Source organism: Rattus norvegicus, chromosome 10, assembly GCF_021556685.1.
Source record: "Rattus norvegicus strain SHRSP/BbbUtx chromosome 10, alternate assembly SHRSP_T2T, whole genome shotgun sequence".
In the NCBI taxonomy this organism is placed as follows: domain Eukaryota; kingdom Metazoa; phylum Chordata; class Mammalia; order Rodentia; family Muridae; genus Rattus; species Rattus norvegicus.
This window is the reverse complement of record NC_141543.1, coordinates 20,927,096-20,947,555: the sequence shown is the minus strand read 5'-3', so window position 1 is coordinate 20,947,555 and position 20,460 is coordinate 20,927,096. Positions and strand designations below refer to the sequence as shown.

Sequence of the window (20,460 nt, the reverse complement as noted above, 5' to 3'; positions counted from 1 at the left end):
TATAAGCATCGAGCACCCTAAAGGAAATGTCCCCTGGCCTCAGTATCCAGTGAGCAAGAGTCCTGGACACCATACTGGGGCTCACCTTTGGCCACAAAAAAATCCTTATTTTTTGGCCCAAATATAAGGTCCACCAAGGGGTGACCCGGGTTCATTTAATTAGGGAACTCAGGGAAGAGTGGCAGAGAGGCAGACATGGCAGGATGACCTGGCCTGTTTCAGCTCACTGGGGATGGGCAAGGACCCTGCACGTCCTTGGGCCTGAATCCATCCAAGCAGCCTAATGCCAGCTTTGCCTGTGGTGGCCAAAGCCTCCTGCCTTCTATGGCTCCAGGCTGCTTACCCCGTGTGGCCTTCCTGGGCCCCCCGCCAGCCCCTGCAGCCACGATAGGCATCGGTGGCCTTCACAGCTCACTGCTTCCTTCCCAGTACAGCCCTGCTTGGTCTTCCACAGGCCAGGGTGGGAGATAGCTAGGGAGGGCTGCTGGGGCCCCCCAGCCATAGCGAATCGCTTTTCTCCCTGGGGAGCTGGGCTGTAGCCCACCCAGGAATGCCCTGAAGTACAAGCTGCCCTCAGAGGAGGCACTGTTCTCACTGGGGCTGGATTGGCCAGGCCAGGGCCAGTCCGAACAGGACCTTCAGCTGCCCCATTAACCACCTACCTGGTGATAGCATCAGGAAGCCACCCCACTGTGAGGCATTACAAGTGGCGTTGGGGCTAGAGTTCTGGCTGGCCAGCCCAGGGAACTGTGGGGCTACAGGCCAGGGGTGACACAAGCTAGCTGGGCGCCATTGACCTGGACGCTTCTGGGGGGGACTGCCGAGGTCAGAGCCAGGGGTCCAAGGAACCTCAGGTCTTAAATCTGGGGCACCTTCCTCTCAGCACCCCCATGTGCCTACCACTCTGCTGTCTGACCCTGGGAGGGAGCGGCATCACCAGCCTCACAGGAAGAGCTTGACTTCTTGGTGGAGCTGCCAAGAGGGTGACCAAGGTGTGGTCCTGACACAAAAGTCCTGCCTGGAGGGGTGACCTATAGTTGTAGAGGGCTGGGGGTGCCTCTTGAACAGTCAGGCTTGCCCAGTGGAGCTGTGCAGGGGCAGTAGAAAGTGTTCAGGATTAGGGTGAGGCCAATGTGAAGACCCAAACCAGAGGGTGCAGGCCTGGAGGCTGGGGACTCAGTCCAAACAAATCAACTTGTCCCTGCAGGAAACTTGCCTGGTCACTCCTCCCCTAGCTACACCCTCCCCCAACACACACACCTATGCTGTCTCTAACAACAGAGGCCTGACCTCAAGCCCCGAGGCCAGTTAGCCCCAGGTAAGAGGTATCATAATCTCTGTGCAAGGGGTGAGGGGCAAGTGGGGAGCCCTGGGAGGTTGGAGTTTGAATGTCTCCCTGGCTAAAGCAGAGGGGCTGTGTATGGTGATGGTCGAGGTGAAGATGAAGGTGATAGTGGTGAGGGACTAATGCGAACTTAGGCAACTCCTATGAAGGAGTCATCCCAGGGCTGCTTATCTGCCTCCTCCCCTCCTCCTTCTCAAGCCAGGACACAGCCGTGCATGCGATTTGAGCCTTAGAGCTAAACCTTTGACCCTTTTGGGTGCATAGTATCTCTCAGACTACTGCAGCAGACACCTAGACACCTGTGTGGTTGCTGTGCTTGGGGACCAGGTGAGCACTCAGAACCGGGAGGAATTGAACACACATGCAGCTCAGCCTTCCCCTCCACCTCCTACCTCACCTTAGCTCTTCATCTACAATGGGAGGGTGCCAGCACCCATGGGCCACCATCTGCACACATGGATGTTCCAACTCTTTTGCAGCTGCAGAGAAGCCGAGACTGTGACTGCTTGCTGCCCTGGCCTCCCGTCTGTCCTGACTCCTTGACCTCCTGGGCCACCCCTATCCCCAGCCACCTACCCGCAAGGGCCTCATCTCAGGCTGGACCAACTTAGAGATGCCAGTGGCTCTTGGCAGCCTCGGCTGCTGGGACGAATCCTGGTGCCAGCAGGGGCTGCAGGGAGCCCCCGAGGCCTGCACTGTTCCCCAGATGGCCTGCTCTTCTTGACGGCTGGTGCTGCATCTTGTGTCCATGTGCTGGATCTTGAGGGACGCTCCATTTGTCAACTACCCTGCTGCATTCCTAGAACTGGAGCCTTTGTTCCAGAGGATGTGGCTGTGACAGCTGCAGGGCTTGTGGTGGTCAGTGACCTCATCCACAGGGCTGTGTATGCTCTTCGGTACACTTCCCGGGAACCCCAGGGCCGCTGGGTGACTGTAGGCAAGTTCTTGTCCCCCCGAGGGCTGGCTGTGGATGCTCTTGGCCACTTCCTGGTGACAGACTACTTGCCTGGAACTGTGCACAGCTTCATGTTAGGACCAACCTGTGAGCCTCTTGCTCCAACCTCCATGCTAGGTCTGGAGAGCCCTTGTTGGGTAGGTCCAGGGCCTGATGGAGGCTTTGCTGTGAGTGAAGAGTTTGGGGATGTACAATTGTTTGGCAGTGCCCACCAGCCTCTGGGCTCCCTAGGAACCCTGACTGGGCACAGCTTTGGTCATCCAGCAGGTGTGTGCTGTGATGCAGAGGGTAGCATTATTGTGGCTGATGAGCAGAGGCAACAAGTGACTCTGTTTCCCCGGGTTGGGCCACCCATCTGCTTGCCGTTGGAGGGACTAAAGAGGCCCTTGGGTTTGGCCTGTGCACCCCAGGGCCCACTAGTGGTGGCAGATGCAGGGGACAACTGCATCAAGGTATACCAGTATCTGGGGGGAGATGGCCTGAGGGTGGGCTCTGGGGAAAATAGTCCGTTGCTATGACTGGCCGGGCCTGAGTCCCTTGTACTATCGTGGAAGATTAGTAGGCTCCTTGAGGGCTGCTGAGCCTTCTTCCTGACACCTGCTCTTAGCTAGCCTTGTGATTTCCTCTTGGCAAGTGCTCCTGTCTACACCGAAACCATGAATCACCATCTCTTGATCAGGTTCTAAATGGGGTCACCTTCACTTCCCTGTTCAGTATGCTCATAGTTTTTCATGGCCTGAAACCCCATGGGCCATCCAGTCCCTCGTTCTGCTAGCTTGGGTCTCAGGAGGCCTGAGCTCTGAGGCCACACTTGAAGCTATAGATCCTGGGGACTGAGGCTGTCTGCCAGCAGATACCTAGGCAAGATCTCCTGCCGAGTGCCCCAACCCCTACATCCTAATCAGAGGCAGGCAGGCAGGCAGGCAGGGTGTGGCTAGGCTGGGCTGGGCAGTTTAGGGGAAGGGTGTGGTTCCTTAGTGTCCCCCCGCCCCCAGCCTCAGAAATATCCCATTCTTGAGCCTCCAACAGCGCTCTGGGACCAAAAGAGAAGTAAGGAGTAGGCAAATCAAAGGGGTAAGCCTTATATGTGTCCTGAGCTTTTGGGTGGGGTCCTGGGATGGTTCTGGGTAGCACAGGTTCTTTCATACCCTTCCATTCAAGACAAGAGCCTTTCCTCCCATGTTACAGATGAGATCTGGAAGTGGGGAAGGGCGTGTGTGCACATGTGTATGTGTGAGGAGCTTACTCAGTGAGAATCTGTGTCTCACCCATGATCTTCAGGTGGGAAAGAGCAAGAAAAAGGTGCTTGCTTTTGTCCCCTTCAGGGTGTGGGGTGGCACCCAGCCTGTTGTCTGGAAGTTGAGGTCACCACACAAGTCACTCCTCCAGGTTAGCTCAATATGTCCTGATCATTATGTTGTGGGGGATTAACAGACAATAAAAGAAATTTTGTTTGTAAGTAGATGCTCAAATTACTGCGTTGTTAGGGGAATTGCTCTCAGACTATGCGACCCACGGAGGTCGCACTCTACCCGCAATGTAGAGAGATAGTGGGCAGGGCGGGGGTTTAGGAGGCCAGGCAGGGTGTGGCGGTAAGAACAAAGCGGCTACCTGGATCCTCAAAGGCTGGATCCACCCGATCTTTCAGGACATTTACAGCGAGGGTAGCTTTGATGACAGGAGCCGTGCGCGCGGAACTCTCGGGCTCAGGCAGTGGACAGCCCGGGCACGTTTGGGGACCGGACCGTCGCGCGACAACGCGCGGAGCCGGCGGAAATGGTGCTGATGTCCCGCGGCGGGCCTGGGAGCCGCGAACACAGTCGTCCTCCCGGGCCCGCCGAACGCGGTGCTCAACCAAGTCCCTTCCCTACCGCCTGGGTACGCGGCCCGGGGGATCAGCCGGTGAGCACTAGCGGGGGCCGGGGCCCGGAGAGGAAGAGGAGGAAATCCCGAGGCAGCGCAGGCCTCTTGGTCCTCAGTGCCTGGTGCCTAAGACTGTGAGATAGGAAGCTGGAGGCCGGGGTGGAGGGAGCAGCGGCTACCGCGCAGCTGACCTCCAGGCTCAGCGGCACCCTTTGTGGGTCTGGGCTTGCTATCCCGAAATTGAGGGCGGCGAAAGGCCCCTCCTCCTCTCCAGGCGGGGAAATTGTTGAAAGATTCCTGGGGCACCGGCTGAGAGGCTCATATTTATCGACTCCAGTAAAAATCGGAAACAGATTACCCCCACCCTTTGAAATGAAAAAGGAAAGCATTTACAGAGGCAAAAATGTGTTTCTGGACAGATTCTCTTATAGGCTAGGTTGGCCTCAAAATCCTAGTGTAGCAAAGGATGACCTTGAATTTTTTTGATCGTCCTGCGGCCACCTTCGGATTACAGATAAACTACTACTATCGGTCTATGAGGTTCTGTGGACTGAACACAGGGTCTTGTGCAGGCTAGGCAAGCTCCCTACCAGCTAACTACATCCCTAGTAAGAAAAGTGGGGTTTTTTTGGGGGGGGGCGTTTATCTTGAACGTGTGGTAAAACCGAACCCTCTCAAAGATTCACAAAGTAATGTTTCAGCTATGATGTGTCCCAGGCCTCTCCTAACTGGGCTGTACATCCCTCAATCCTGCTCCTTGCAGGGGAGTAAGCAGTACCTCTGCTTTTGCTCAAGTCTGACTTGGAGTTCTGTGGAGAGACTTCCTGGGGCCTCTTATTTAGACCTCCTGGGAATGGGCTGTCCAGGAGGGACTTAGCAAAGGCAGCTTTTCCAAGCTTGGGCTGTTCTTTTAACCAGCATCTTTAAAGGTGTTCGCACAGCCCAGGTCTCTGCCTTCTCTTTCCAGCCTCTCACCTCTTGTATCGATCGCCTGCTCTTTCATTTTTTCCTGCTGCTGAAATCCCAGCAGCCCAGTGGAAGCACACTGCTTTTTACACTTCAGTGCTTCCGGAGAGGCTGAGTTGGGAGTAAGGGTGGGGATTTGCCTCCAAACTTGTTGAGTTCTCTCAGTGCCCCACAGATCAGAGCACCAACCTCTCTCTGCCTTCCACCTTCTTTCCTTAGACCTGAGCGCGCTCTCTCTCTCTCTCTCTCTCTCTCTCTCTCTGTGTGTGTGTGTGTGTGTGTGTGTGTGTGTGTGTTTGGGTTAAGGTAAACTATAAATGAAGCATGCTCTGTAGAAAGGATGTGCATAAACACAGTGTGCATACAGCACAGTGGATTTACACCTTGAACAGACTCAAAAACAGCCTTCACAACATCAGTTTATAATTAGACCAAGGGCATGTCTCTTCCCACCCTGTTGTGAACATTTTTCCTTAGTTCATGTGAAGTGTTCCCCAGAAGAGCCAGATATTTCGCTGAGCTGGTGTATCCTTACAAGGTAGTTGAACAGGAGCTTGGGCTGGGCTGAAGGGTCCCCTATGACAGTGGCGCACTGGGGCTCTTACAGGTAGAATGGCTCTAGTATTTTTGTTTTCTTTTTTTTTTTTTTTTTTTTTCCAGAGCTGGGGACCGAACCCAGGGCCTTGCGCTTGCTAGGCAAGTGCTCTACCACTGAGCTAAATCCCCAACCCTGGCTCTAGTATTTTTAACAGTGCATCACTACCCCGTGTTGTGGCCTTCTGGAGACAGTTCCTACTGAAGGGACAAGAGAAATTGATTCTTGACACTGGCAATGGAGATTTGGCCTGGCCTGGTATTGGGCATCAGGTTTTCTCTGTGGACACCCACCAGTTGCCTGGCTCCTCCAGGCACTTTGGGGTTTTGTTTTACTGGAGGCTTCTGACTTGGAGTTCTATGGAGAGGCTTCCTGAGGCTCCTTTACTTGACCCACCTGGGAATGGCTTTTTCAGCCTCTGACTGTTCTTTTCATCAGCATCAACATTAGGAAATCTGACAGTGCTAGGTCCTGTTAGTCCTCTCAGCTTTGGGCTGGCCCTTTAGTTCCTATGAAACCCTAGGTCTAATCCTCAGTGTCACAAAAACAAAAAGCTTTGCCAAGTTGTTCACGTGACGGTTTCTTTGGGCTGGTATGCTTGCAGGGAGGGAGCAGAAGTATCTGGGTTCCTCAAGCTCTGGGCATTTGTCTTTAGGACAGCTACCACCACCACTTGTGTTACCATCCGTCTGTCCTCTTCTCTCCAATTATTTTATGTGAACACTAGACCTGGAAACCAGGCTTCAGCCCAAGATCTGGGCCTCCCTCAGGAAAGGATCCAAAAATGGGGGTCTTTGCTCTGGGTGTCTTTCACTTCACATGGGCAAGATGTGGTATTGACTAAAGAAATGCCTATGTAGGCACCTGGACCTTGCCAAACATTCCAGCAGTTCAGTCCAGCAGGCACAAGCGAAGGAAACCCACAATCTCCAAATAGCTCCTTTCTGTGGAGGGAAAGGTGTAGGGTTCACAGAATAAAGGGTTTGTAGCTGCTGTGGTGGTTCTTGATGCTCAAAGGTCACACCAAGGGCCTTTGAGGAGTTCAAGGGCTAGTGTCCCCTCAGAAAATGCATTGACATTCTCTCATGGAGAGAAATACTGCTCTGCCGGGAGCCCTGTCTTGGGGTGTCTGTCAAGGATTTCAGAGGTGAGTAGAGGGCAGAGCAGAGGGAGCTCTACTACAGAGCTACATTTCCAGTCCCTTCTTTACTTGCCTTTCGAGACTGAGTCTCTGTGTCACATCTCTGAGGGGAAAGGTGTCCTGGAAGTCTGGTGCCAAGGAATAGCACAAAGTCACACCACACAACAAGCCTCATTCAAGAGATTTATTGGGAAAGACAGAAGGCAGCTACCTCGTTTTGGGCCAGAAGTAGCCAAGAACCGTGAGAGGCAATCTTGTATAGGATTTCTTGGGAGGGTGGGGTGGTGGACCAAGTTTTCCAGGGTGGGGATTGGTGGGATTTCAAATCCTGAGCTAGGGACAAGCTCAGGGATTGGTGAGTTTTCAGCGGCAGGAGGACATGCTCCCTGTTGCAGGAGAGGCTCCTTCAAGCAGGGGCCTGAGACTCAGCCTTAGGACCGGTGCTGTATCTGAGCCCCAAACCAAGTTTGTTTGGTTCACTTTTCTTTTTCTTTTTTTTATTGTCACTTTTATTTTTATTTTTGGTTATTTGGTGGTGTTTGAGATCAAATTCAGAATGTTGGCCATGCTAGGCAAGCCCTCTTCCATTGAAAACTATCCCTGACCCTCCAAAACAGGCTTAATACCTTTTCAGATTTACCTCATGTATGAGGTTTTGCCTGCGTGTATGTATGTGTAACCACACATGTGTCAGATCTGCTAGAATTGCAGTTATGAATGGTTATGAACCACCGTACCGGTGCTGGGAATCAAACTCAGGTCCTCTGCAAGAGCAACAAGTGCTCTTAACCTCTGAGCAGCTCTCCAGTCCCAGGTTTTAAAATTTTACCTTAACTCTTACTTAAGTAAATCCAGTTTGTTGCTGTTTGAGACAGAGCCTTATTGTGTATGCCAGGCTTCCCTGAAATTCATGTGTAGGCCTTGCTGGTCTTGAACTCGCAGTGATCTTCCTGCTTTAGCCGCCTAAGTATACTGAGATTATAGTCAAGAGCCATCTCCCCCAACCCCTTCTTCTTCTGAAGGCTAGTCTTGAACTCCTGGCACTCCTGCCTCCACCTCTCCACTGCTGGAATTACAGGTGTGTGTGCATTACACAGCTGGCTGGCTTCTGGTCTGTTATAGTTGTGCTTTGTGTACGTGCTCATACTGTGTGCTTTTACAGATGTCACTCATGAGGCCTTTCTCATGAAAGCCCTCAGGCTCAGCCCCACACTCCTCTCAGTCCACAGTATCTGTATCTCACTTTGCCTTGCTTTAGGCTGCGTGCCTTGGAACATGAGGAAGCACTGCCCAGCCATCACACATATGTCTGCTGTTTCCTGAGGCAGTGATTGGAAGAGTACAGGCTCTGTGAGATACGTAGCCATGACCTACCAAATCCCGAACTGTGTTTTTCCAACCTGTGGCCGGCCGGGTGAATGATCTGTAAGGGTGCTACAGCGTCTTGCAGCCACTGTGCTGCCAGCTACACAGTGGCAGCAGCTCTAAAACAACGCTCTCTCCTCTCTTGCAGGGCCCCCGGCATGGTGCTCAAGGCCTTCTTCCCCACATGCTGTGCCTCAGCAGACAGTGGCCTATTGGTGGGACGGTGGGTCCCAGGACAGAATAGTGCTGTGATCCTGGCTGTGGTGCACTTTCCCTTCATCCCCATCCAAGTCAAGGAGCTCCTGGCCCAGGTGCAGAAGGCTAGCCAAGTACAAGTGACTGTGCTAGGCACCTGGTGCCACCGTCAGCAGGAACCAGAGGAGAGCCTGGGGAAATTCCTAGAGGGCCTGGGTGCCATCTTCTCCCATAATCCCTGGTTGCAGCTATGCCGGGAGAAGGGCACCAGATTCTGGAGCTGCAAGGCCACTTACCATCAGATGTCTAGCACTCTGGACACACCCACTGAAGACCAGGTCATGCTCATTTTCTATGACCAGCGCAAGCTGCTGCTCTCCTGGCTGCATCCACCTCCGGTACTACCTGACTGCCAGATTGGAGACAGCACAGCCAGCACTGGAGGCCTAGCTGACATCTTTGACACAGTGGCACGCAGTGAGGTTCTCTTCCGAAATGACCAGTTTGATGAGGGACCTGTGCGCCTGAGCCACTGGCAATCAGAGGGAGTGGAGGCCAGTATACTTGTGGAGCTGGCAAAGCGGGCCTCTGGGCCTGTCTGCCTGCTGCTGGCTTCTCTGCTGTCCCTGATCTCAGCAGCCAGTGCTTGTCGGTAAGTGCCTCAGACAGGAAAGGTAGAATAAGAAACTGGTCCCTCGAGAACCACAGGCTCTCCCTTCAGTGTGCAGTGGCATCGATAGCCAGAGGGTCCCTCCTGAGGCTGGTGTTCCTGGGACCCAGTTCTCGTCTTCCCTTCCCTCCCTTTGCATGGTAGAGCATATCGTAGTAAAGGCTGCTGTTCCTGGAGACCGACTGTGTGAGGCCCACCTAGTTGGGTGTAGAATGAATCGCAGACAGTGCAAGCACCAAAGAGAGAACTCTGATGAGCACAAGCCTAGGTTATTGCACTCCTAAAATAATTATATGTAGCTGGACAGTGGAGATGCACACCTTTAACCCCAGCCCTCGGGAGGCAGAGGCAGGGGGATCTCTGTGAACTCAAGGCCAGCCTGGTCCACAAATCAAGTCCAGGACAGCCAGGGATATTATACAGAGAAACCCTGTCTCAAAAAAAAACTACGTATGTATGAATGTTTGTCTGCATTTATGTATCCTGTGCATCCCCAGTCAGAGAGAGGGTCATGTGGGTGCTAGGAATTAAACCTTGTCTTCTGCTTATCTCACTAATTTTTGTGTTTGGGACAGGGTCTCAGCTATATAGTCTTGGCTGGCCTGGAACTCGCTATGTGGACCAGGCTGGCCTCAAGTTCTGCCTGTGAGAGTGCAATACCTGCCTTGCCTGCAGTGATCTGTGAGGACACAGAACTGCCCACTCCCCTGCTTTTCTGTTTTCCCCACAGCTGGCTTCAGGGGCAGTTCCTCTCCAGGCCAGCCAGTTGTCTGGGGTGGTGGTACTCACCCATGATCTCTAGAATCATGGGTTGCTGGCCTGGTGAGCAGTTTGGAAAAGTCCCCAAGTCCTTGGAATGCTGGGTAACCCTAGGTTCTTTTAGTTTAGCTTGTGAATGAAGAATGAGGGCCTGGAGGCCCTTTTCTCTCAGAGATGATGTTCGTTCTCTCCTCTCTCTCTCTCTCTCTCTCTCTCTCTCTCTCTCTCTCTCTCTCTCTCTCTCTCTCCCTCCCTCCCTCCCTACCTACCTACCTATCTACCTGTCTCTCTCTATCTCGAGGCAGTGTGTCATTGTGTTGTCCTGGCTGACCTGGAAAACTCTTTGTGGACCAGGCTGGCTTGGAACTCACAGATCCACCTCCCTCTGCCACGGGGATCAAATGTGTGTGCCATCATAGTACTGGACAAACCCTGTACCAGATGAGCTATATCTCCAGCCTAAGATACTGTTTCCTTGGTGCTGCTGCCCATAAGGAGCTGTAGGCTCGCCCCCTCTGTCCTCCCTTTAGATCTACAGACTGGTTTCTAGTGTGGGGTCTGACTTGCCTTTTCCAGGGGCTCTGGTGACCTTAGGATACCGTCCCAGAAAGGGAGCCCTGGGTAATCTATAGGAATACACTTAAATGCAGGAGCTGCTGGGTATCTTGATGTATGGTGTAGACTTTTGTGACAACCTTAGAATTAAGGTGAAGATATGTCTGGGCCCAGGTGCCATTATATCACAGATGGTCCTTAGTATTTCTTATCAAGAGACTCAAGGAAGGCAAAGAGATGCCTGTGTATTAAATGCAGACACCAGCCTGTCCATCAAGCAAGAGTCAGCAGTTATGAGTGCTGATGTACAGGCGAAGCTGTCACTACAGTAAAGAGCTCCTCTCTACCTTTCCTGACTTTGTGCCCTTCTCAAACAACCCAGGCGTGGAGCCTGGGCCATGAAGGACTGACCCGGACCCTGGAGTTTCATGTGCCCAGTGAGAGGTCACTGTGGCTGGCTGTTTGAAAGGGAAGGCTCTGTTGAGTACAGTTCGGAATGGACTCCTAGCTGCACTGTGGAAGAGAGGCCTTTAAACCTTCCAGAGTCATGTCCTGCTCTTTCCTCCTGAGGTTACACACAGCTCTGCACATCCCAGGGGCCCTTGGGTCCTTCCTGTCTCCCGCTGCTGCTGTTCTGTTTGTTACATGACCGCAGTCCAATTGCTATCAGGAACCTTCTTCGTCCTTGACTTGAAGACATCTCTTGTTACCATCCAGTAGGCAGGGCAAGTCCTGGGTGGATGGGAGATGACCTAATCCCCTTCTCCCCTACTTTTAGGCTATCTTTTGTGGGGAAGGCAGCCCTAACTAAGCTGGTCTTGTACTGGAGATTTGTTTGCCTCAGCCTCCTGAGTCCTGGGATTAAAGGCGTGTGTACTCATGCCTGTCTATCTTCTCAGCCATCTTTTTTCTTTTCTTTTCTTTTCTTTTTCGGAGCTGGGAACCAAACCCAGGACCAAGCGCTCTACCACTGAGCTAAGTCCCCAACCCCTCTTCTCAGCCATCTTGATACTTATCTTTGCATTGACTGGTGAGCTCAGGTGTGCCTGAGGCTCTGCGAGGGGTCCAGCTCTGTGGTATCAGTAAGCATGGTTGAGGGTGGGGGGTCAGGAAGGGGCTGTGCATTTCACACCTATGTGTCCTTGCTTGGCTGTGTTGGTCATCACATTTGCCTGGGCCTTGCTGAGCTTTGAAGTGAAATCAAAGGGCTCCAGGTGAGTAGCTCTGGTTCTTCTTTCTCAAGTGAGGGACCTTGGCTGGGAAGGAACCAAAGGCTGGAGTTGTCAGTCTCAGCCCTTACATTCTCCCTAGGCTATGGAAGCTGGGGCCTCTTGCCTTCATCAGAAGCAAGCTCTCCACTTGTGAGCAGCTCCAGCACCGGCTGAAGCACCTCTCATTCATCTTCAGCACCGAGAAAGCCCAGAGTCCCATGCAGCTGATGAGGTGGGGTTTCCTTTACAAGGAAGGGTGGGGTGGCCCATCCTCTTTGCCTCTGCTCTGCCTTGTGCCTCCAGCCAGGCCTATCTCAGGTCACAGGCTGTGTCGAGCTGTGCTTTCTCTGTTTTCCTTCCAGGAAGGCCAACATGCTGGTTTCTGTGCTCCTGGATGTGGCCCTTGGCTTGCTGCTGCTCTCTTGGCTCCACAGCAACAACCGGATTGGACAGCTGGCCAATGCCCTGGTCCCTGTGGCCGATGTGAGTGGATTCGGGTGGAGCCCAGCTTCATGAGGGTTGGGAATCCTCTCGGGTAGTCCTTTAGCTGGCAGGAACAGCTCCTCCCTGTCCTCACCTAGAGACCCTGCCTTTGCCCCTAGCCTGAGATGTTTCCTGGCTCTTGGGACAGGCTCTTGTTTCTTGGTCTCTCAGGTCAGCATTGGCGAAATGCCTGCTGCCCCTTCTTGAAGGTGGCAGTGTCTGGGGGCCATTTTGATTGAGGCTTTCATGGACTCCTTCGTGCTAAGCTTATCTTCCAGATGAAAGCCAACCTCAGGACAGCTCTGGCTCAGGGCTGTTGCTGGGCTGGCCATGCTATTGCCAGATTGCTCTTACACTGGAAACAAGAGACATAGTCTTGTCCTCTCTACTCCCGGTGTTTCCCTACACGGTATGTACAGCACATCCACACTGGTCCCTTCACCTCATTTCTACCCAGCCTTGGAACACTTCAGTTCTCCATCTCATCTGCAGTAGACTCAAAGCAGTTTGTACTGTGGAAGCCTTGAGGGTTCTGCTTCTGCTCCATCAGTGCAGATGCGGGCTAGGTCTGCTCGTTGCCAGGCCAGGAATCTGGGGCAGCAGTGGGCCCTCAGCTTTAAGATCTGTGGAGGTCATCCCAGTAGGAAAGAGGAGCTGGGGCTGGGTAAAAGGGTGAGGCTGTTTCTATATTCTGTTTCTTGGCCAGCTTTGTCTGAATTTTCCTTTTTACAAAATTGCAAAAAAAAAACAAACCATAAATATTTAATTAAAAGATGGAGTCTTTTCCGCTGCCAGGCTTTTATCCTTTAAATATTAAATAAGACCTATTTATAAAGAGGGTTCTGCTCTCCTCCCTGGTGGTCCCGAGGCTCTTGCACAGGGTTGCAGAGGCTTGGGGAAGAGCATGGATGGATGTAACAGTTACTCTTGAGGACTGGACAGTGGGCCACACCTTTAATCCCAGCACTTGGGAGGCAGAGACAGGCAGATCTCTATGAGTTTGAGCCCAGCCTGGTCGCTACAGTAAATTCCAGGACAGAAACTGTCTCAGAGAGAGGGAGAGGGAGAGGGAGAGAGAAAGAGAGAGAGAAATAAAAACGGACAAGGATTACTCCTGGGGCCTCACCTTGGTGATAGAGTGGAGCATCCTTAGCCAGGACCAGCTTCCCTCTTGTTGAAGTCCCTGTGCTGTTCACTGCACTCAATTGTGTCTTTTCTCTACGGGCCCTTGTTCTCTGGGGCTCTGACCTGCTTGCCAAGTCTCTGATAAGCCTGACACCCTCTCACTCACCCAAGATTGCTATCAATTGCTGGGTAGCCCTACCTCTGATAGCGAGTGGATGGTGAAGTCTTTAACAGAGGCCTTCAGTATTTCCCAGGTGTGGTTTGAATTGAGCCATGGTCTATCCCATCCCACATCAGCAATATCCAGGTATCATGGGCCTAGGACCCTATGGGTCTGGGACTGAAGTAGCAGAATAAGAGGATGAAGGGAGTTCTCAGGCTGAGGTAGATGTCTCATGGGGACACATACACAAGGCATTGGTTTATGTATTCCAGCCTGTTAGATTCCTCAAACCAGGATCTTGGAAGTCATCTGTGACCAGGGGTCAGGGGTCCAGTGGCCAGACAAATTTGGGAAACACTGTTTTTGTCCAAAGTTAGAAGACTTTGGTGCACATCTTTAATCCTGGCACTTGAAAGGCAGAGGCAGGTGGATCTCTATGAGTTTGAGGCCACCCTAGTCTACACAGTGAGTTCCAAGACAGTTAGAACTATATAGTGAGACCCTGTTTAATTAAATAAAAAGACAATGAGTCAGAACCTTGGAAGGAAGTCTAGGCTGCCTTTGTCCTGCCCAGATAGCCTGGCTAGAGTGGGAGCCTGTTACAGACAATCCTCACCTACTCACTCACCTACCTCAGTGTGACCATGTCATCCCTCCCCTGCCCCATGTCCCTGTAGCGCGTGGCTGAGGAGCTCCAGCATCTGCTGCAGTGGCTGATGGGTGCTCCTGCTGGGCTCAAGATGAATCGGGCACTGGATCAGGTGCTAGGCCGCTTTTTCCTGTACCACATCCACCTGTGGATCAGTGAGTGCCTGATGGGCAGGGTTGGGCAGCCAAGCGGGCTGGTTGAGGAGAGCAGGGGACCCTAGTCAGGGGCCCCATTTCCCCTGCTTCCATTTTCTGGCCTCCTGTTTGTATGGAGCCAGCTGTGTCAGGCCAGCTGCTCAAGCCAAAGTCGGGCCAGTGACTGGGCCTGTGCTGTGCTCACTTGTGTCCGGCAGTGTCAGGTATCCATTCCTGGAAGCGTGGGCTCCCAGTGCCTCACTGACACTACTTATGGCCGAACCCCATCCTGCAGGCTATATCCACCTAATGTCCCCCTTTATTGAGCACATCCTGTGGCATGTGGGACTCTCAGCCTGCCTTGGACTGACTGTTGCTCTGTCCATCTTTTCGGACATCATCGCCCTTCTTACCTTCCACATCTACTGCTTCTATGTGTACGGTGCCAGGTATGTATATATTCAAGTGGGCACTTATCGGGGAGTGAGTGCATGGGTGAGGTGTGGCACTCATGGGCCTATGTCCTACAGGCTGTACTGCCTGAAGATCTATGGCCTCTCCTCGCTCTGGCGTCTCTTCCGGGGAAAGAAGTGGAATGTTCTGCGCCAGCGGGTGGATTCTTGTTCCTATGACCTTGACCAGGTACAACTTTGCGCCTGCCGTCCTGGCCGGCAGCTACTTAGACCCAACCAGGGCCAACCTACTCCTATCCTGCAACTGGCCTGCAGCATTTGACCTAGGGGAGGTACCCGCAGTCCTACATGCTTTACCAAGGTAGGCACAGGACCTGCTTTGGCTTATTCCCTTTGCTTGGGTATCCTGCTGTTTCCCCACAAGACACCAGGTCCACAGGGTATACAGACAAGCCCCCTCATGGTAAAGGGAACATGCTGATCCTTGCTAGCTCAGGAGACCAAAAAAATTCAACTGCAGTTTAAGATGTGTATGGGCAGTGATGGAGTGACCTCCCTGGTCTGGATCTTGTGATGCCAGGTATGCCGGTCCTTTTTCCCTACAGCTGTTCATCGGGACCTTGCTCTTCACCATCTTGGTCTTCTTGCTGCCCACCACCGCTCTGTACTACCTGGTATTCACCCTGGTGAGCCCAGTAACTCCCGCCCTGGGACCTACAGAACTTGGGATTGGTCACTGCCTGGGCCAGGCACACAGGGAACATCAGCATGGCTGTTCTGAACTCTCTGGAAACTATGTACTGGTCTTAAAGCAGTTGGGGATCCTGTCCTGGAGAAGACTGGCTACAGGGGTGGTTGGGACCCATAGTAGGATAGATGGGGTCATAGAGGAGCCCTCCTCTAGAGGTGAGCCTATTGGGCCGCTCTCCTCCTAGGCCTATCTGATGTGTGCCCTCAGCCCCAGTCAGTGTCCCTAAATGTCACCTTTGCTTCAGCTCCGGCTCCTGGTGATCACTGTGCAGGGCTTAATCCATCTACTTGTAGACCTCATCAATTCCCTCCCACTGTACTCCCTTGGCCTTCGACTCTGCCGACCCTACAGGCTGGCAGGTAAGTGTTGGGTGCTGGGTGGCTGGCTTCTGACAGATGATATAACATACCCATAGGCCTTACGAAAGCACCTGTGCCAACCTGATGTGTCTCCTGCCTAAAAGGATTGGTGTAGGCAGGGCCATGAGACAGACTCGGTCCTGAACACACGCTGCTATCTTCTCTCTCCCTGGAGAGTAAAGTTCAGAGACAAAGACCAGAAGCACCATCCTTCCTGTAATATGTGAGACTTGCGTGAGGGTCTGCGTGGGATATGGCTCAGACTCAGAGGTCTGTCTCCATGTGGTTACAGGCTATATGTCTGCCTTTGATGACCTTCACCCTTGGAGGGACAGGCCAGAATAAGGGCTGCTAGGCTGTAGCCGGATCATCCTGCACTGTGTAAAATCATCACCTGTCACCCAAGCTGTCTCTCTGGGTCTCTGCATTCTGATACCATGTCCCTTGAGGGGACCTATCTTCAGCATGAGGTTGTTATGGGCAACCCATGTGTCTCTGGGGCTTTGGATACAGCACGGACTTTACTAATATATATATCATAGCCAATGTTCAACACCAATTTGATTTCTAAGGTGACCAGTATGCCCATCTGACTCTTCCAGCCAGCTCAGACCCTTTTGATAGGGATTTGCAGATTCCTTGGCTTTAAACCAATTTCAAGGTCTGCCTTCAGGCATTTCCCTGCTGCTGAAAGCCTATAAAACATTGTGTGAACATCCCTCTAGCTAATTTCTCCATTAGCCTCAGGGGACCCAAGCCAGAGACTCATTTGCAATGTTACTCACTTGCCTGCTGCCCCCACTTCTTCACCTCAGAACACAAAAACAGGTGGGCCATAGTAGTCCTAGACACAGCCTGGGTATAGGACCTCTTCCTCCTTAGCCTAGAGCCAGTGCTGGGGCAGGGCAGTTTAACTTTGCTTGGAAGGCCCTTTCCACTCTCTGACCCTTCCCACTCTCTGGCTTTAAGCTTCGTTTTCAGCTCATTTGTTTTCAAGACTGGGTTGCTCTGTGTACCTCTAGCAGTCTTGGAACTCACTCTGTAGACCAGGTTGCCCTGGAACTCAGAGTTCCACCTGCCTTTGCCTCCCGAGTGTGCACCACCACACCTGGCCCATTTCCTGCTCTTTTGAGAACCAGCTTCCTGGATTTCCTAGACCTGGATCCCAAAAGACAGGCCTGGGGTACTATGGGTCCTTAAATCAGCCAGACACAGAAGTTGTAAGACTCTGAACCATTAATAGGGCGTCCCACCCAGCACAGAGGCAGCTGGGAAAGGTAGAGGAGGCAAGAATATTGCATGCCCAGGCAGGTCTGCTGCCACCTAGCTCTGCTCAAAGGGACTTCTAGTGTCTAAAATTGCCATCTACAACAGCCTCTGCTGACCCGTAGCATTCAGTGGGACCAGTGAAAGCTGATTGGGTGTTGCCACCTTCCTTCCTAAATACCTTGCTTTCCTATAGCTGGTGTGAAGTTCAGAGTTCTGGAAAAGGAGGCAGGCAGGCCCCTCCGCCTCCTGATGCAGGTAAGAACTTCTTTACGCTTCACTGCTACTCAGACCTGGGACCCCCTCCCACCATATTCCTCCAGTTCTCTGGGACAGCCGGTGTCAGCTGGTGGGACACTGTGGTGTTATATCAGCCAGAGGTCAGGTATAGGCAGGACGACCCAGTGGAGCTAAGGGATAGGTTCCCAGGCATCTGAGCACCATAACTCGCTATGTCTGGAGCCTCCTCAGCAGAGCTGTGGCTACCTAGTGTGGTCTACATAGCTGACATGTAGTCCAGCCTACGGGTGGATACCCCTTTCCTTGGCCAGAGACATCATGAAGCTGCCCTGGGTCCCATAGTGCTCAAGATTGTGATGAAACAGGAATGGCTTTACAAAGGCCTCATGACAAGTCGCCATTTCCTGTTGGACTTGAACCCTGGCTCTTCCAGTCCCAGGTTCCAGTCCCTGTGTGACTTTGCAGGTATTGAGTTGTACCTTGGGCCAAGTCCAAATCTCTCAGATGCTGAAACATCTGGCATGATCCTTCTCCTCCCAGAAGCCTAGAGACAGAGTAGATCCTAGGATAGGGCAGACACTGAGCTCCCTTTGTCACCCTCAGGGGACCAAAGTGCTGTATGAGCTGCTCCTCCAAGTGTAGATAGCATGGCTATTCTGTAGGCAAAGGTTTGTCAGAGCCCAGCTGGGCTTGCCTTACGGTTGTCTAGCTAAAGATTCTCTGGAGGGCCAGTCAGGCTCGGGATGCCAGCCCTCAGGAGCTTCTGTGCACACAGCTGAAGCACCTGTGACCACCCCCCCCCTACTGATAACTGCCCTGCCCTTGCAGATAAACCCTCTGCCCTATAGCCATGTTGTGCACACCTACCGTCTGCCTAGCTGTGGCTGCCATCCCAAGCACTCCTGGGGTACTCTGTGCCGAAAGCTGTTCTTCGGAGAGCTCATCTACCCCTGGAGGCAGAGAGAGGACAAACAGGACTGAGGAGCTGGACACAGCCTGCTCATAGCTACTGCAGCCATCTCACCTCCTCTGCCAAGATAGCACTGACCATGGGGGTCATCTCAGGCCCCACATGGGCCAACCAAACTCTGCTAAATGTAGGCAGGCCTTACCCTGCCAGCTTCACTCCTGCACTCTGGCTAGCACAGTGGTTCTCAACCTTCCTAATGTTGTGACCCTTTAATATAGTTCATGTTGTGGTGACCCTAACCATAAAATTATTTTCATTACTACTTCATAACTAATTTTGCTACTGTTATGAATTGTGATATAATATATATATATATATATATATATATATATATATATATATATATATATATATATATATCTGTGTTTTCTGACAGTAATAGGTGACTGCTATGAAAGGGTCATATGACCCCCAAAGAGGTTGTGACTCACAGGTTGAGAACCACTGGTCTAGTACCACCTGTGTGGAGACCCACATGGTTTTTGTAGTCGTTGCAGTGAGCCTGATTCCTAGGAGCGCTCTGACTCCACTCCCTGGGATATGCCGGCATGTCCTCTTGGCTGCTTTATTGGGTGGGAGCCCTCCTGGGCCCCTGATGCACTCCAGAAGCCTCAGCAGAGCATTCCCATGGGAACAGGCAGTTGCTGATCCCCTGCCCCAGCGGACTAATCCCTCACCCTGCACTTCATGGGGTTCACTCGTGCTCCCTGGAGATTGCTTTGTCAAATCGCTGCTAATAGGCCTGTGTGTACCCTTTGCTTCAAGTCACATCAACTGGGGTGACTGGACACCTGCCAGCCTGGCTGCCCTATTCTTGCTGAGTGCTCCATGTGTGGATAGGCCCTTTGGCAAAATATTCTTTCATTTCTTACATACTCCTTACGAGACCAGGCAGCTCCCTTCTGGACAAGCACTTCTGTATTATGTGAATGACCTTGGGAAGGTGGAATGGCCAGGGTTCCCTGACACTTAGTGAGACACCATGTGAGCTAGTCCCTAGGGGCCAGGAAACCCCACTGCCTGATGGTCTAGAAGTGTCTGCTGTGGGCAGGCAGGAGGGGGCAGCCGGCCCTGCCTGTCTCTCAGGGCAATCGACCTCGGTTCATTTGTGCCTGCTTCCTCTTGCTATAGGTCACAGCCGCTCTTATGCACCTAGTGCAGGGTTTTGGTGAAGATGAATCCTGATCCTGTGGTGACAATAAAACCTTATGAATCTGGAGTCCAGCTTGGTGTGCTGCTAGTCTGACTAGGTGGGTGGGCTGGGCGGAGCACTGGGTCACTCCAGATGACTGTCATCATCTCCTGCCTAAGGCCTCCACGAGGGTCTGCCAAGTTGGTGTGCAGCCCTAGGCACTTGAAGACGGCATAGACAGGTGAACATAGCTAGGGCCTCAGGGCCTCTGGCCAAGCTTTCACCCTGATTCTTGGGGCAGGGATGCAGTCTGATAGGGCTGGGGCTGTCTACTCTGGGCTCTGCGTATGTGGATTCCAAACAAAGCGGAGCACTGCCCTGGACTGACAGGTTTCTCTGTGTAGCCCTGGCTATCACAGAACTCATTCTGTAGACCAGGCTGGCCCTCACGCAGATCAGCCTGCCTCTGTCTCCCCAGTGTTGGACTGAAGGAGTGTGCCAACACCACCTATTTTTAACTGACTGAACATCTGCAGTCTTCAGATGCCTCCAGGCCTGTTGTCCTGGTCATGGAGAAGGGGCCCTCATTGCTTTCGAACCTGGGACTCCACAAAAGATAAGTATAGGCCAACCGGGAAGTGCCATAAGGCCTGGGTGAGCCTGTGTCCACATTGAGCCTGCTGAACTCTAGGCAGGCCTTACACTCGTCTCTTGGTAATCCTTTGGGATTCAACTGCACAGATACCACTTCTAGGCATGCATTTCTGCCGCACTCTGCCTGGCCACCCTTACCCATCCACCAACTGCCTGCTCTCACCCCTTTACTCCTCTCAGGCAGAGCTTCTGACCTCAGCCCAGCTGGCCCTGTCATGAGATGAGGTTGGCAGCTGTCATCCTGTGCAGCAGAGGGCTGGGCTGTCTGCCCTTCTGAATACCAGTCAGGGCCTGGCACCAGAGCTGGCTGAAGGAACACTGGTCACTGGAGCCACAAGAGTTGTCTCCCGCAGAGAGCTGTGCCCACAGAGGTTTTTCCGATGCTTCTCAGACATAGCTCATGTATGTCTAACAGGAGGGCTGGTGTTTGGTGGCATTGCTTTGGTGGACAAGGTGCCTGGTGCTGTTAAATGGTGGCCTTCCCAGGAGCTAACTGTCAGG

General features: G+C 52.6%; 2 protein-coding genes across 10 annotated transcripts; both read left to right on the top strand.

Moving 5' to 3' along the window:
* Positions 1 to 1,426: 1,426 nt before the first annotated feature.
* Nhlrc4 (NHL repeat containing 4) lies at positions 1,427 to 2,902 on the top strand. The gene is made up of 3 exons (XM_087574839.1): positions 1,427 to 1,456; positions 1,610 to 1,672; positions 1,979 to 2,902. Exons 1-3 carry the CDS (start codon positions 1,427 to 1,429, stop codon positions 2,816 to 2,818), a joined length of 933 nt encoding a protein of 310 aa, XP_087430965.1. The 3' UTR covers positions 2,819 to 2,902.
* Positions 2,903 to 3,299: 397 nt separating this feature from the next.
* Positions 3,300 to 19,397, top strand: Pigq (phosphatidylinositol glycan anchor biosynthesis, class Q). 9 transcript variants are annotated; one of them, XR_015630303.1, is made up of 12 exons: positions 4,057 to 4,202; positions 8,379 to 9,077; positions 11,721 to 11,852; positions 11,983 to 12,103; positions 14,069 to 14,195; positions 14,470 to 14,623; positions 14,705 to 14,816; positions 15,193 to 15,273; positions 15,583 to 15,697; positions 17,160 to 17,221; positions 18,032 to 18,350; positions 18,627 to 19,392. XR_015630303.1 is itself a non-coding variant. In XM_087570226.1 (11 exons), the coding sequence occupies exons 2-11, from the start codon at positions 8,389 to 8,391 to the stop codon at positions 19,356 to 19,358; spliced, it is 1,647 nt and encodes a 548-aa protein (XP_087426352.1). In that variant the 5' UTR covers positions 3,300 to 3,350; positions 8,379 to 8,388; the 3' UTR covers positions 19,359 to 19,392.
* Positions 19,398 to 20,460: the final 1,063 nt, after the last annotated feature.